Source organism: Dromiciops gliroides, chromosome 5 (assembly GCF_019393635.1).
Source record: "Dromiciops gliroides isolate mDroGli1 chromosome 5, mDroGli1.pri, whole genome shotgun sequence".
Taxonomy (NCBI): Eukaryota; Metazoa; Chordata; class Mammalia; order Microbiotheria; family Microbiotheriidae; genus Dromiciops; species Dromiciops gliroides.
This window is the reverse complement of record NC_057865.1, coordinates 1,439,112-1,453,856: the sequence shown is the minus strand read 5'-3', so window position 1 is coordinate 1,453,856 and position 14,745 is coordinate 1,439,112. Positions and strand designations below refer to the sequence as shown.

The 14,745-nt window shown below is 56.9% G+C and overlaps 1 protein-coding gene across 2 annotated transcripts; it reads left to right on the top strand.

Moving 5' to 3' along the window:
• Positions 1-594: 594 nt before the first annotated feature.
• On the top strand, positions 595-7,890 carry DLX5 (distal-less homeobox 5). 2 transcript variants are annotated; one of them, XM_043967844.1, is made up of 4 exons: positions 595-699; positions 3,166-3,472; positions 5,590-5,774; positions 7,196-7,890. In XM_043967844.1, exons 2-4 carry the CDS (start codon positions 3,178-3,180, stop codon positions 7,529-7,531), a joined length of 816 nt encoding a protein of 271 aa, XP_043823779.1. In that variant the 5' UTR covers positions 595-699; positions 3,166-3,177; the 3' UTR covers positions 7,532-7,890. The 2 variants fall into 2 exon arrangements, with proteins under 2 accessions (XP_043823779.1, XP_043823778.1); XM_043967843.1 differs by lacking the exon at positions 595-699 and having other exon boundaries at positions 3,100-3,472.
• The last annotated feature ends 6,855 nt before the right edge of the window (positions 7,891-14,745 follow it).

The window sequence follows — 14,745 nt, the reverse complement described above, 5'->3', positions numbered from 1 at the left end:
GGGAAGAAGAAAAACCAGGGTCTGTAGACCTGTTTAGGAAGGGAGCCGCCGGCCGTTACGGTCCCTCCACCCCTTGCCCACCTAAGAACCTAAGGGAGGAGGCGAGAGAGACCTGAGTGGGGACTGAGAGTCCGAGTTGGTGCCCCCGACCCTCCCACGGGCTCTCACCCACCGCGCCCCGGAAGCAGAGGACCGAGGCCCCTTCCCCCGCCCCCTAAACCATAATGTACTTAGACCCAGACACACGAACACACGAACACACGCACCTCGGGATGGGGAGCAGGGGCAAGGCCACTAATAGGAAGGCCAGAGATGAGCAGACCCGTCATCAACAGCTGCCCAGCAGTGGCTACAGCTGGGGCAAGGGGTGGGGGAAGCGGGGGCCAGCGAGGAAAAAAAGAGGGGCTGGAGGATGGCGGGGGGAGGGGAGTTCGTAACCCCAAGAAGATCTCCTCCCCCCCCCCCACAGTTATTATAATATAAAAGGAAGCAGGAGGGGCTGGGGGAGGGGGAGAAACTGAGGCTGATTTCCTTTTAGGTCAAAGCCACTGCCTATTTGGCCTGTCCGGCGGTCCCCGTAGCCCACTGTCGACCCGTCGGGCTCCGGACCCGAGCAGCGCTTAGTTCAGCTTCTCTCCCGGCACAAAGGCCCAGTCCAGCCGGGGCCCACACCCTCAGAAGAGGCTCGGGAGGCTTGAGGTGTGAGGGGGCTGGGGCCGCCTGGGGCCGCCTGGGGCTGTTGATGGCTCCCTTGGCACATTTTCCCTCCCCTAGACGCTTGGCCTGAGCCGTGCAGTCTCAGTCTGCACCGATGAGGTCCAGGGTGGGGGTGGTAGTTGAGAGGCACTTGGAGGAGCTTGGACCGGGGCACCCCGGGGCCTGGTTCCCCTCCTGGGTCCCGGGGCTGTGTGAGTGTGGGTTCTGTTCCAAACCAGCAAGGCTGCGGGGCTCGGGACTGTTGTCCAAACTTGCGGGCTTCTTCTCTTAGTTCGTATTTAAAACCAGAACAGTCGTGTTTTCTTCTCCTTCCACAACACCCAGAGCGGGGGGGGGGGAAAGGAGGGGGGCTCCTGTTGCGCGGAACGAAGAGACCACAGCTCCTCACACACAGGCGCAGGGCGCAGACCCGGAACGCTGGCCTCAAGTGGAGAATCCTTCTGTAGCCTGTGTTGAAGCAGCTGCTACGAATATACCCTGTACACCTTCAACTCCCGGCCCTGCTTCTTGGATGGGGTCGAAAAAGAAAAAGAGCTTTCTGTGATTTCAGAAGCGCAGCCAAAGGCTGCAGAGATCCGAAATCCCTTTGAAAACTCTCTCTTTTGTCTCTGTCTCTATATCTCTCTCTGTCTCTGTGTGTGTGTCTGTCTCTGTGTGGTTCCGTCTCTCTCGTTCCCTCGCTCTCGCTCTCTCTCTCTCTCTCTCTCTCTCTCTCTTTTTCTCCCTGACTCTCTCCACATCCCAGGTTTTAAGAAAGGAACTGGGGGAGGAGATGGGAAATATTCAGGGACAGTGGAGAAGACACGGAACGAGACCGGGACCGAGGGACCACGAGACAGGAGCCAGGGGTTCGGGAAAGCCCGGGGTCTTCTCCTAGACTTTAGGAATGGAAGGACCCATGGCCCAAGGACGCAGTGAGGTCCCTGTGGTGCCTGGACCACAGAAGGAGGGATGGAGCAGCCTTTCTTGCTCTCCCTCCTACTGCTTGGCCCACTGGCGCTAGCTCTGGTCCACGTTTTCTCTCGTTGCAAATGGAAGGACCAGAGTCTTGCTTTGCTTTCTGATTGGCCTCAGAGTCCCGGGTTGAATGGTCCGTGGCTTCAGAACCTCGAAGATTTTTGAAGCCCAGTGAGCCAGGGAGAGATGAGGGAGACGAAGCAAGAGGAAGAGGGGGAAAGAGGAGCAGGGGTCTTGCAAGGCTAGCTCCTCTGAGCCTAGCTTTGGGGGATCTTCCCTAGACTTAGGTCCCTGGACTGGGAAAGCTTATGGAGCCGTTTATGACATTATGTGGCCCAGACTGTATTGGCCAGGGTGTGTGACGTGTGTGCCCCTTCCTGGTATGATCCTGGTAGGGCTACCCTTGTGTGCACCCGGCCACGGCCCAATGGGGGCCTCTTAGTCAGATATTTATCTCTGAGGAAAAAAATATTCCACCTTTAGCTTCCCGAATTTGAACCCAGAACATGTGGTGATCCTCATTGACCAAGAAATGAAGAACTCTGCTTTTCTCGGGCTAGTCCGCCTAGGTCTCCCCACGCCAGCCCCTGAGCTTGGTCCCACCCTTGTCAAGGCTCTCTGCATCCCATGGCGCTGGCGCCTCGAATCTGGAGCCAGCCTTCCTTCCTAGTGATGTCAGTGCGAGGAAGTGTCCGTAGGTGTGCTGGTGTTCGAGTGGGTGTCTGAGTGTGTGGCTGCTTTGGGTTTAGTTCGAGGTTCTTCAGGGAGAAAACCCTGCTCCATCCCACATTGGATAAACGCATATTCATTCTCTCTCTCTCTCTCTCTCTCTCTCTCTCTCTCTCTCTCTCTCTCTCTCTCTCTCTCACACACACACACACACACACACACACACACACACACACACACACACACACACACAAACTCTTTTTTTTTTAAACCCAGCTTTGTCAAGGAGCTGAACGAGTTGGGTGAGTTCGAGTGTCGCTGCTCCCGACGGCTCTGGCCAATGGAACCCGATCCACCCCGCTGTGCGTAAGCGCTCAATTAAGGATTTAACCAAGGCTAGGCTGCGTCCCGCCAGCAGTCTGCCCGAGCCCGAGACTCGGAGGCTCCCAGCCTCCTCGCCGCCGCCGCCGCCGCCGCCTCTTTTCTTCCTCCTCCTCCTTTTCTTCCTCCTCTTCCTCCTCCTCTTCCTCCCCCTTCTGCACTCCCGCCTCCTCCCCCTCCTGTACTCCTGCCTCCTCCTCTTCCTTCTCCTTCCCCAATACCCCCGCCTCCTCCTCTGTCTCCTCCTCTCCCACAGCCATGTCTGCTTAGACCGAAGCAGCCCCCAAAGCGAACTCCAGCCTCCGCCACTGCCGCCTCCGCCCCAGCCACCGCAGTCACTTCCACTGCCTGGGTGTCGGCCTCCGCCGCCGAGCTATGACCGGGGTGTTTGACCGAAGGGGGTCCGGCATCCGCTCCAGCGAGTTCCCCTCTCCTTTCCAGACGACCGCAGCTATGCACCATCCGTCACAAGAGTCGCCCACTTTGCCGGAATCCTCGGCCACAGATGCTGACTATTACAGCCCGGCGGGGGGAGCCCCGCACGGCTACTGCTCGCCCCCGGCCGCCTCCTATGGCAAGGCACTGCACCCTTACCAGTATCCCTACCACGGCGTGAGCGGGGCGGCAGCCGGGCCACCGCCGGGCACCTACCCAGCCAAAGCGTACGCGGACTACGGCTACGCTAGTTCCTACCATCCTCAGTACAGCGGGGCTTATGGCCGGACACAGAGCTCCTCGGGCCAGCCAGGTGAGGACCGGGCCGGGCCGGGCCGGGCCGGGTGGAGAGCCTGGGAACGAGCGGGAGCTGGGAAGAGAACTAAGAGAGAGCCAGAAAGCGCAGAGGGAACACGAGGTGGCCGAAGAAAGAGCGGAGAATAGAGAGTGGGTTGCGCTCCTCGGAGCAAAGGGGATGATACAGGAGAGGGCAGCCAGCAAATAGACCCGCAAGGGTCCAAGGTCTTCTGATTGTAGGTGGCGCCTTCTGGGCGAGCCCAGCTTGTGGGGTCCCCACTCCACCGCTGCTGGCTGGGGCTCAAGAGGTGACTTGGGCAGAAAGAATCCCAATCCCGGGAAGTTTGAACGAGAAAGAATGGCGGGAGGAGGGGGAAGCGTAAAACATGTTTCTGGGCTTGGGGCAGTGAACGCAGAGGAGAGAACCAGCTAGGCCCTGGACCAGTATCAGGGCTGCCCACACTCTTCGCTTGCGCCCCGGGCGCATCAGACTGCATCTACCGAGCTAAGGTCAGTTCCTCTGGTGCAGGAGGTCGGAGAACGCAGCTCACTTTTGCAGCTCAGCGTTTTCAGAAGCCATCCAACCAACTGACGTGTGTGTGCCTGGTCAAGTAGGTAGCGTTAGTGTGTTCTCTCCTCTCAACCACCCCCCTATACACGCACAAGATACACGCACACACACAGGCGCGCGTGCACACACACACACACACACACACACACACACACACACACACACACTCCTTTCCTCCCTCCTAGTCTGGTTTCAGAGTTTGCGGGCTCCGGAGCTTGGGCGGCGGCGAATCGGCAGTTAGAAGTGGGGGGTCTTTGTGGGGAGGTTTTTCGGATGGGCTTTGAGCTCTTCCCACCCTCAGCACATGAATAATCCTTCTAATATTAGCATCCCCTGAGCTGGCAGAAGCAAACCACAGCCTCCACTCACCCTCCAGCCTCTCTTCCCTCCCAGGAGCTGTGCTGAGTGCGTACACCCCCCACACCACACCAACACATCCACATACCGAGCCACAAATCCACATACACACAATAGATACAACGCACACGTATACACCCATGCAGATAGGTACCTCATTGCACACGATTTATTTCTCTGGAGCCTCACCAAACTGGGAGATGGGGCCTCTGATAAAATGATTTCTTGGGGACGAGAGGCCCCCAGCTGCGGGAGGGATGCTCGTTGCCACAGAGAGGGCTCTTTGTCTTTCTTTCCTTTCTCCCCAGCATTTTTCTTTTCTGGATCTCGGCAGATCGCAAGACGCCCTAGAGTTTTTTTTTTTTTCTCGGCCTTCCCGCACTTCCCTTTTCTAACGAAGACTAAGTATTCTGGGCAGCACTCGCGCTGTCTTTCTGTGGCTCCGCATGTTTGTCTGTCCTGCTCGTCCCCACTCCCTGCCCTTTACGGAACGCCGAGGAGCCCCAGGCTCAACTTCTTTCACTGTCTCTCTGTTTCGTTCCTTACATGAAACCCCCCCCCCCTTTTTGGCCAAGAGCTTATTAAGTCTATTTGTAAAAGAAACCAGACGCATCTGTGTCCTAGCCGATCTGCAGGGAGATTACGGGTTTGGGATAATCGGTCCTCTGTGTGGGCCGACTCAGCTCATAGGAAGGAGCCCCGAATGCTTGCTTGTGGCTCTGTGAACTTGGTAGACCTCGACTCGCGGCCTCTGGGTCGGTGAGTGTGGCCTCCGAGGGCGGCGGCGCCGGCGGCGGCAGAGCCCACACCAGGTTCTGGATCCGACGCGTAGGGTGGCGCGCCCTGCCCCATCCATCCCAGCCACGTGAGGGAGAGAGGAGGAAATAAGCCCCCGAAGAACTAGAGGCAGGGGATGGGCAAGGCCCACGGTACCGCAGAAAGCAGCCGGGTTGGACAGACTGGACAACGAGATAGACGGAGGAGGCAGGCCAGTCCGCAATCCACCTGGCCGGATCTTAGAGGGTGCGGGAGGGAGAGACTTGTTGGGATGAAAACCCTCGATCTGGGCTCCGGGAGTCTTTGGCGGGGCCCCGCGGTGCCTTATTCCCTCCGAGCCCTGGAAGGGCAGGCCAGGCCAGCGGGCGGCCAGGAAGCTGCCTCCTTGGTCCGCGGGGCCCTGACCCGCTCTGTTTCTGACGGTCTAGACAAAGACGCCGCCGAACCCGAGGTGAGGATGGTGAACGGCAAACCCAAGAAGGTTCGCAAGCCTCGGACCATTTACTCCAGCTTTCAGCTGGCTGCCCTGCAGAGGCGCTTCCAGAAGACCCAGTACCTCGCCCTGCCTGAACGCGCCGAGCTGGCGGCCTCCTTGGGCCTCACGCAGACACAGGTAAAGGCAGAGACCCGCTGGGCTCCTAACCTCTGACCTCTAGCCACCGTCCTCCCCCCCGCCCCAACCCCTACCTAGATTCAAAGCTCTGGCCGAGAGAACGTAGGCACTGTCCCCTACCTGTTCTCATTGCTCTGCCCCCGCCCCGAGCCGCTCCTTCTTTTGACTGCGAAGACCTTTGCAGTCGGTGCTGGTGGGTGCGCATCCCGCCTGTTGGCGGCCCCTATCCCCGCTCTAAACTAGTGGGCCCTTTTTCCTTGGAGCGGGGAAGGACTCGGGTAGCCGGGTGGCGCCGGACCGGGCCTCAAGGGTCCGCACTATGTGAGCGCAGAAACAAAGGATCAGCCCCGCTGGTGCTAATCAGGCTTCGTGGCTAGCGGCTGCTGGGGGCATTGGCGGTCTTTGGGCCCGGCTCATCTCCTAGCCCTGCTCCTCCCTCCGCCCTCCTAGGCAGGGCCGGTAAGGTTCCTGGAGCTCCCGAGCCGCTGGGCTAGGCCGAGGCAGCTGCCTGCTGCCTCCCTGCCCATCTCTCTGTCTGTCTGCCCACCTGGCCTCCTGTCCGTCTGTTCTCTCGCTCAACTCTCCTGCTGACCCCTACCTGCCTGTCCACCTGGCCTCCCGTCCCTCTTCCTCTCCTGGACCTTCCGGCCCCCAAATCGGCTCTGTGCAGCCTCCGGGAGCCTGCTTCTCATTTCCTTTCCCCTCTCAAGGTCCTCTCGGTGACTTCCTGCAAACCGAATTTCACTCTGTCTGCCCCCTCCCCCTTCCCACGCATACGGACACCCGCCTCCCCACAGCCCACGGCCACCAGGATAAAAGAGACTGTCTCCCCCTCTTTTTGCCCTCTTGCTCCTTTTCTTGCGCCGGGAACCTGGGTGGGAGGGGAAAACCTCGTGAATAAGCAGGCGGGGCTGCCTAGGCTTGAAGAGAGGCGGCGGGGGGGGGGTCGGAGAGATTCTAGGTCTCTGGCCTCTAGCTTTTGCCCGAGCCGGGTAGCTGGCGCACCCGGGAAAGAAGTGGAACCCGGGTCAAGCGCCAGAAGTAGGCCTACTGAGCCAGGTGTTCTGGAGTTACCAAGTCCAAGGGCAGGGAAAAGGCTCAGAGAAAAGGAGAGAGGTACGGAGGGAGCAGGAAGGCACGGAGAGAAGGAATGGCACCAGCTGTTTGGGTTCACAGTCCCTAGCTTTGTGTGATGCGGGCTCTGGCTGTGCTGAGGAGGGAGGGACGGGAACTGGAGTGGGAATGGGGGCAGATGGGGAGCGCGCAGCCTAGGCTGGTCCCTTCGAGACAGTGAGGAAAGGCGAGGCGGGCCGGGCCGGGGAGGGGGGGGCTTTTGGCAAGGAGTCACCATAGACCTCAGGACGCTCAAATCCCCCCTCCCAGGCTGTCCTCGTAACTGCTGCCCTTGTTCCCCCTCCCAGGTTAAAATCTGGTTTCAGAACAAAAGATCCAAGATTAAGAAGATTATGAAGAACGGGGAGATGCCACCGGAGCACAGTCCTAGCTCCAGTGACCCCATGGCGTGTAATTCTCCACAGTCTCCAGCTGTGTGGGAGCCTCCGGGCAGCGGGGCAGCAGCTCGCTCCCTGGGCCACCACCCTCACGGTCATCCTCCAGCTTCCAATCCGTCCCCCGCCTCGAGCTACCTGGAGAACTCGGCGTCCTGGTATCCCGGGGCGGGTTCCCTCAATTCCCACCTCCAGCCGCACGGCTCGCTACAGCATCCGCTGGCGCTCACCTCCGGGACGCTTTACTAGAGAGACAAGAGCTGGCGCAGCCGCTTGCCCGCGCGCCAACCGATTGCGCTCTGTCTCTGTTTCCCGGACTCCCGTGTTTTGCTGTTTTAGGAATATTAAGGAAAGGAATGCGTGTGGGGAAGTGTTTAAAAACCAACAACCGGAGACCCAGATTCGTGTGTAAAGCTTGTGCATGTAAGTTATTGCATTTCAAAGGACCCCCAGCCTCTTTTTTATAGACGAACTTTTTGCGCATCCGTGGACACTATCAATGGTGCCTTGAAATCTATGACCTCAACTTTTCAAAAGACTTTTTTCAACGTTATTTTAACCATGTAAATAGGTGTAGATAGAGGAATTAAACTGTATATTCTGGACAAATAAAATTATTTCCACCATGAATACAGGATGTCTGGGGAAATATTTTCTGACTTCCCAATAAGTGTCTGGAGATGCTTCATGAAAGCAATTCGAAGGTGGGGAGAGGGGTGGGGAGGACGTGTGAGAGTCCTGGAAGGACCCCTGGGAAGCACCCGGTCCATTTGGGTCCTGGAACACAGCGATTCTTCTGGTGTATAGGACATAGGCTCCACTGTCTATAACTTCGCTGAGACAATGATCATGGTTTTTATTTCTGTCACATAACACGTACAAACAAGAGAGGGGTTTACTGGGGTTTATGGATCTGGCCACATGATGCCGGCAGATCTTGTCGAGCTTAACCTCGAACTAGCTCTGCTGAAGAAAAGTTCGGAACCTGGAATTCTTCCCCTCCGTCCCATTCCCCCCAGCGGGGCTGCTCTGGCAAGCGCTGAGCCCTCCGGAATTCGGAACTCAGCACAGTGAGCGCAGCAGTGGTGGAGGTAACCAGAGCAATCAGGCAGATTACACTGGGCTCCAAGCAAGCTTGAGAGCGAAGTAAAGAATAAAAATGAGGGTCTACTTTGTCTCTGCCTGGGAAGAAGAGGAGGAGGAGGAGGAGGAAGAAGAGGAGGAAGAGGAAGAGGAAGAGGAAGAAGAAGAAGAAGAAGAAGAAGAAGAAGAAGAAGAAGAAAGAAAGAAAGAAAGAAAGAAAGAAAGAAAGAAAGAAAGAAAGAAAGAAAGAAAGAGAGGAGGAGGAGGAATATCGAACAAGCGGTCTCAAACATTCTGAGTTCTCTTTTTAATTATTACATTACTGGTGCTCTTAATAACAACAGTTTGCCGGTGTTCTTTCATACAATGGGAAGGGCATCTGGGACCAGCGCCGCTTTTCTCTCCTGGTGTCTGATCTAGGCTAGTTGTCTGGGCATTGCCCAGACAACGAAGTTGGGTATTTGAGGAGGCACGTTTAAGGAGGCCCCCACAGTGCTCGAAGGAGCTTTCTCTCCAATCATGAGAGTCGCATTTCTCCGAATCTCCAGCTCTGGCGTGGTAAGGGGGCAGCTGGGGAGTTGAATCCGGGCAATCGGAAGTTGTTATTATTAAGGTTAGAATAATATGGGTGATGTTTAAGTCTTTTTCTTTTATGGCTGATTTGTTACAGGAAAGGAGGCTTGGAAGTTGTCCGGGGCTTTGGCAGAGCAGATCCCACAAAGCCAGAAACTAAAGCAGAATTGCTTTAGCTCTGCCCGAAATGGGGTGGGTCTGGGCCCTGGCCCTGTCTCCCTCCTCCTCTCTGTCTTCCATCTGTCCATCTGATGGGCTTTATATCTTTGTGGTCTTTATTTGTTTGTCTATCTTTGTTCCATCTTTGTTTCTCTGGCTGCCCCTCTGCCTCTTGCTCTTGCACAGTCTATGGAGATGGCCCACACGTTTCCCAGTTTCTAGGTGGGCCTGGCACCAGTTGTCTCCCATTCTGTCTCCTGTGTTTTCCTGCTAAGTCGGAGCTGTAAATTGGCAATGCAGAGTTAGCACCGGAAAAAGACAAGCCAGCCAGTGCCTGAAGGACAAGAGCGGGTAGGGGTAGCTGTCCTTGCTTGTTGTTGTCCTTGCTTGTTGTTGTTGGTTTTTAGGATTAGAGCTTGGAGCTTGAAACATCCCCGCCCTCTTGGGGATCACCGAAGGTCCAGGAGGACTGGCTGAGACTGTGATGGTGATGGGCCCAAGTGCCAAAGCCTTCACCTCCTATTTGCTCAAAGCCAAACTTTGCTGCCCCTTCCCACCACCTCCTGACTCAGGCTCTTTCGACTTTGCTCCCTGACCCAACCTGCTTTAGAGTCCACCAAAACTCTGCGACTGGAGTTTGGTTTGATTTTATCTAGTTCGATTTCGTTTTGTTTTCTGTTAGTTGTGTATTGTTTACTGGCCTGTACATTGGGCCTCCTGGCTGCTTAGGTGAGAGTGCAGGAAGCCTGGAGGCCCTGGCAAGTTCAGTAAGAAGTCGGGTTCACTGAAGTCCCTTCGCAAAGCCTGAGGGCCAACTTCTACCCTTGCCTCTTCCCCACCACCCATTGCCCAGGGCCCACCGGAGCGGCCTCTTCCTTGGTTCCCTGGAACGCCCAGTAACCCGCTGTCGTCCTGGAGGGAGCCAGCCTTGGATCTGACTCTGGGACACTCAGAGAGCTGCAGGACGGATTCAGGCTGTCCTCCGCGGGTGATGGGGCAGGATGGAGGGGATTGCTTTGGCACAGAGAGCAGGTGGAAGCTCATTTTTCTTTCCGAGCTGGCTGAGGACCCGACATTTGCACGGGCCTTGCGTCGTCCGCTACACGCGTTCGCGGGTGCAATGGTGTGGGTGTTGTTCCCGCGTGGGACGCACAGGCTTTCCAAGCCTTGCACTTATTGCTTTGACCAACCGCTTTCCGTTTGTCGCTTTGGGTCCTAGCTTTTCCATTCCCGCTGCCATCCCTGCCCTACACATACTCTGCCTCCTATCCTTCCCTTCTCCTCCTGCTGCTCTTGAGACACACAAAGAAAGGGGGAGGGGCAGGAGACGGGGGGGGGGGTACATTTCTTAGCCCAAGCTCCGGCGCTGTTCGGTGCTGGGAGGGCGGCCTCCGGTGACCGGGAGAGAGAGAGAGAGAGAGAGAGAGAGAGAGAGAGAGAGAGAGAGCGCTGAAGGGACCTCGGCTTCTCGGGAGCTGCCCAGCCGCATGACCGGCCAGCTCCGGGCCAGGCCACCTCGGCACTTCCCTAGTTTGGATGCCAGGGAGGGCTCCGAAGTGTTCCTTCGCGACCCTGCTAGGTTTGGGGGTTGGTGTGGTTGGTTTGAGTTTGTTCTGCTCTGCTTTGCTTCTCTTATTCCTTTTTCTCCCTTTCCTCCCATTTTTTTGGCACGGTCAGCGAATGGTATCCAACAATACCCCAGCAGAAGCACCTGGAGACCAGTTCCATGAGAGAGCAGGGACAATGAGGCTTCTCCGGGAGGACCTGGGGCCCCTGGAGTTTCCAGGAACTAGACATAAAAATAACCCGGTGGCGGCAAAGCCGGCTTCCCAAAATATCGCCAGGATGTGGCTTCCCTGCCAGTCCCTATGTGGATGGAGCTCTGTCTCGTTCTTCGTCTCTGTCTGTTTGGCTGTTTCTGTGTCCTTTGCTTTCTCCCCGTCTGTCTTTCTGTGCCCGTGCCTTTTCTTTGTTTCTTTCGGTTTCTTGTGTCTCTCTTGATCTATTTCACTACCTCCCTCTCTCCCTTCCAGCTTGTCTGACGGGGTCTCGGTCACCAGCTCACGTAGGTATGTGTTGAGGCTGATGGTCTAATGCTAGGGTGAGAAGGAGCCCAGTCATGCAGTAGCTGCCCCCAATCTGTGGCTACAGGCTGGTGGGGCTGGGACTCTCGGAACGGACCCCGCCGGGAGGGGGTGCAATTCCCCCTGCCCAGACCTTTCTGCTACTCTTCCAAGCCTACTGTACAGAAACCGCCGGGGGGGGGGAGGGGAGGGGGGGTAGAGAAAGGTCCCTCCTTTTCTCCTAAGCGCGGGATTCTTTCATTGAAAAGGGGAGCAGGAAGCGGACCAGAACCTGGCACCAGCACCAGCAGCTCCACAGTCAGGAGCTGAGCCCCGCAGAGCCGAGCTGGTTGGGGCAGCATTAGCTCCGATGCCCCAAATCTTGTTGGGAGGGATCAGATGAACTACCTTTTGTTCGTTCCTCCCTAGCCAGGCTGAGTTGGGCTGGACTGATTTCGGCTTCCTTTCTCTTCATTCTTCCCTCCTCCTTCCCCCGCCCTCCCCATCCCTCCGCCACGGCTCCCTCGGAGTGGAGCCGGGGGCAGCCCGGGGAGCCGAGAGGAGCCGCATTCCTGCGGGTGCCAGGCGGCTCCAGGGCTGAGCCACAGGCCTGAAGTACAAACTCACACGCACAGCCCCCAACCCTGGCCTCTGCCGCTTCCCTGGGACTTGCTCCCTCCCTCCTACCCTCCTTCAAGTCGGGGCTCCCATCTACCCCTGGAGAGCGAGTCCACAGAGATCCAGATTCATTCTGCTTGGCACAGACCTTGCCCCTGGGAAAAGAACCTTTATCCGATACCACCCACCCCCTTATCCCAGAGCTCCTTATCTTTGTCTCAGTCTGTCTCTCTGTCCCTTTGTTTTTTGTTTCTATCCCTCTGTCCCTCTCTCTGCCTCTGTGTCTGTGTCTATCCTTTATCTCTTACTGTGTCTCTGGCTCTATCTCTCTCTGCCTCTCACTCTGTCTGTGTCTCTTTTTTCGGTCTCTCTCTGTGTGTCTCTCTGTCTCTGTCTCTCTCATACACACACATCTTGTCAAACACGCTTCCAGTTTCAAACCACAAGACCCAGTGGATCTGCCTTTTCTTTCCCCTCTCCTCCCACTCTTCCACCCGCTCCCATCCCGACCCCTCCCAAAATAGCTCTTTCCCTCCTGTCCCAATCAGCTCACAGCCTCCTCTGACCCTTCTGATGCCCAGATGCCCCCATGGCTCTCACAGCTTCCAGGTGCCTGTCCTGAAGGTCACCCACTGAATAAGAGCCCGATCTTCCCTTCTATGGAGACTGAGCCCTTTCTCAGTCAAACCTCCCCTGAAATCTCCCAGCCCAGGGCTTCTGGGTGTCAATAGACGTCTCCTCCCAGGGCTGATTTGTGTCTAGGCTGAAAGAGGTAAAGTCATTTAGGGCAATAGGCAATTTCCCTTCCCTAGCCAAACTACACTGTGGCTAGGCAAAGCCGTTGGGCCTTAGTCAGAACACTTTCTAGCAGTGCAGGAAGGATCCTTGGAGCTGAATATGGGTCCCTACCAGATCGGGGAACATTTGGCCTGCTTCCAGCCCTGAGGCCCCCTTCATTCCCCACCGAGTAGTTCCTGAGATGGGGATCTCAGTGCCTGAGCATGACCTTGACACCAATAGTCCCGATTCATTGCTGCCCCCCCCCCTCTTCCAGGTCCAGCAAGTCTGGAGGCTCTCTAAAAAGCTGTGGGGGGAGAGGAGACCACAACGTGGCCTTTCTCTAACATTTCAAAATGACTTTCCCATACCCTCCTCCCCACAGACTTAACTGAGGGCTTGGGGGCCCTGCTAGTGGGCTACAGAAAGTCTGCCTCTTGCTCCTGTCTATGGGAAAATGAGGGAGAGAGGAAAAAGGAAGAAAGGATAAAAAAGAAGCGGGAGGGAGAAAAGAAGTGAAGGAGGGAGAGGAAGAGGGAGGGAGGAGGAGGAGGAAAAGGGAAGGAGACAGAAGGAGGAGGCAAAGGAGGGAGAGAGAAGGAAGGAAAGGAGGAAGAGGAGGGGGAAGAAAGAAGGGAAAAGGGAAGAAAGAGGGAGGGGTAGAGGGAATGGAGGGAGTGAGGGGAAAGGAAAGAGGGAGGGGTATGGAGAGAGGGAAGGGAGGGTGGGGGAGGGGGAGGAAGGGAGAGGAGGGGCAAGGAAGAGCAAGGAAGCTGGAGGAAGAGGGAGAGAGAGGTACTAGGGAGAAGGGGAGGGACAGAGAGGGAGGGAGAGGGAGAGAGAGGGAGAAGAGGGAAGGGAGGAGGGAGGAGGAAGAGGGGAAAAGCTATAGTTCTCTCTTTCAATCGTCCAGGAGGCCCTCCCCAGAAGAGGAGACGCTGCTGCCCAGACTGGGCCAGAGCAGGGCGACCAGGCTGGCTACTGGGATTGGATGGCCTTTGCCAGACCTGGGAGGGAGCTGTGATCCCGGCCCTTCCGTTTTCCTGGGCCTTGTGCTCCAGAGCTCCTGATTTCCGTCCAGCTCTGGGGAGGGGGGCGGCAAGGGGAGGCCACTTCGAGCTTCCGGAGACAATTCAGGAAACGCACCTGAAGCTCTTATTTCCACAAAGCCCTGAAATGTGGTGCAGGTTTTTGCTGCCCAAGGGGGTCCAGCTTCCTCAGGCCCAGGCGCAGCCATCTCCAGCCGCAGGGTCGGTCTTCAGCAGGGCCTCCTTCCTAGATTGTTCAGGGGCACGGTCCCTAGGACAGTGGGAGTCCCAGAAATGCACCATAAATGTGCGCTGGCCACTTGAGATATACTTTAAATCCAGCCGCCCCAGCCCAAGAGCACAGATTCTAGAAGCTGCTGGGGGTGGGGAGGAGAGGGGGGAGGAGAATGGGGGTTGTTGTTGTTGATGGTGATGATGGTGGTGGTGGTCCTTAGTCTTCGTTCTGGAAAAGGACCATGACATCGAGGTGATGTCACGACTTGCAGTGAATTGGATTTAAGTGACGGAGGGCTGTGCAAGGTCACCAACCTTACTCCTCCAGAGTCATCTGTGGGGGAGTACCGACCACTGCGTCTTTGCTAGAATGAGGGAGGGAGGTGCGCAGGGACAGGTCCAAACAAGGCCAACCAACTCAGAGAATACTCTCGGGAGATCTACCGGAGCCAGACCCAAGGAAGAGTTTTGCACTCGGCTCTCCTCCCTCCTTAGAAGTGCTGACTTCCCTACGCCAGAATGCACGCGCTTGTGTTCTCGACCAGGGTAGGAGAGGAGGGGCGAAGGAAGAGAGGCAGATCTGAGGCTCTCTTATGAAATTTACCTCTGGTTCCAAAGGATGGAGGCTATAAGCATTCGACCGCTAACTGCATGGATCCGTCACAGTCCATTCCCACAGTGTAAGGGCCTGCCTGGATGATTTCAAGCAGTAGAGTCCTCTCTTCTCCCATGCTGGCTCACTCGAAGCCTGAGCACCCCATACTGAGAGGCTTCTCTGAACCTTATCTTGGCTTTCAGGCTGGCCTCGTGGCGGTGGAGGGGGGGGGGAGAGGAGGAGCCTCGAACCCCCCAGCTGGCTGTCGTCCTGAGCCAGGCGCAAGGCCCTATGCTTTCCTGGAGGTCAGAGCTCCCGAGGGTCCTCGCTGAG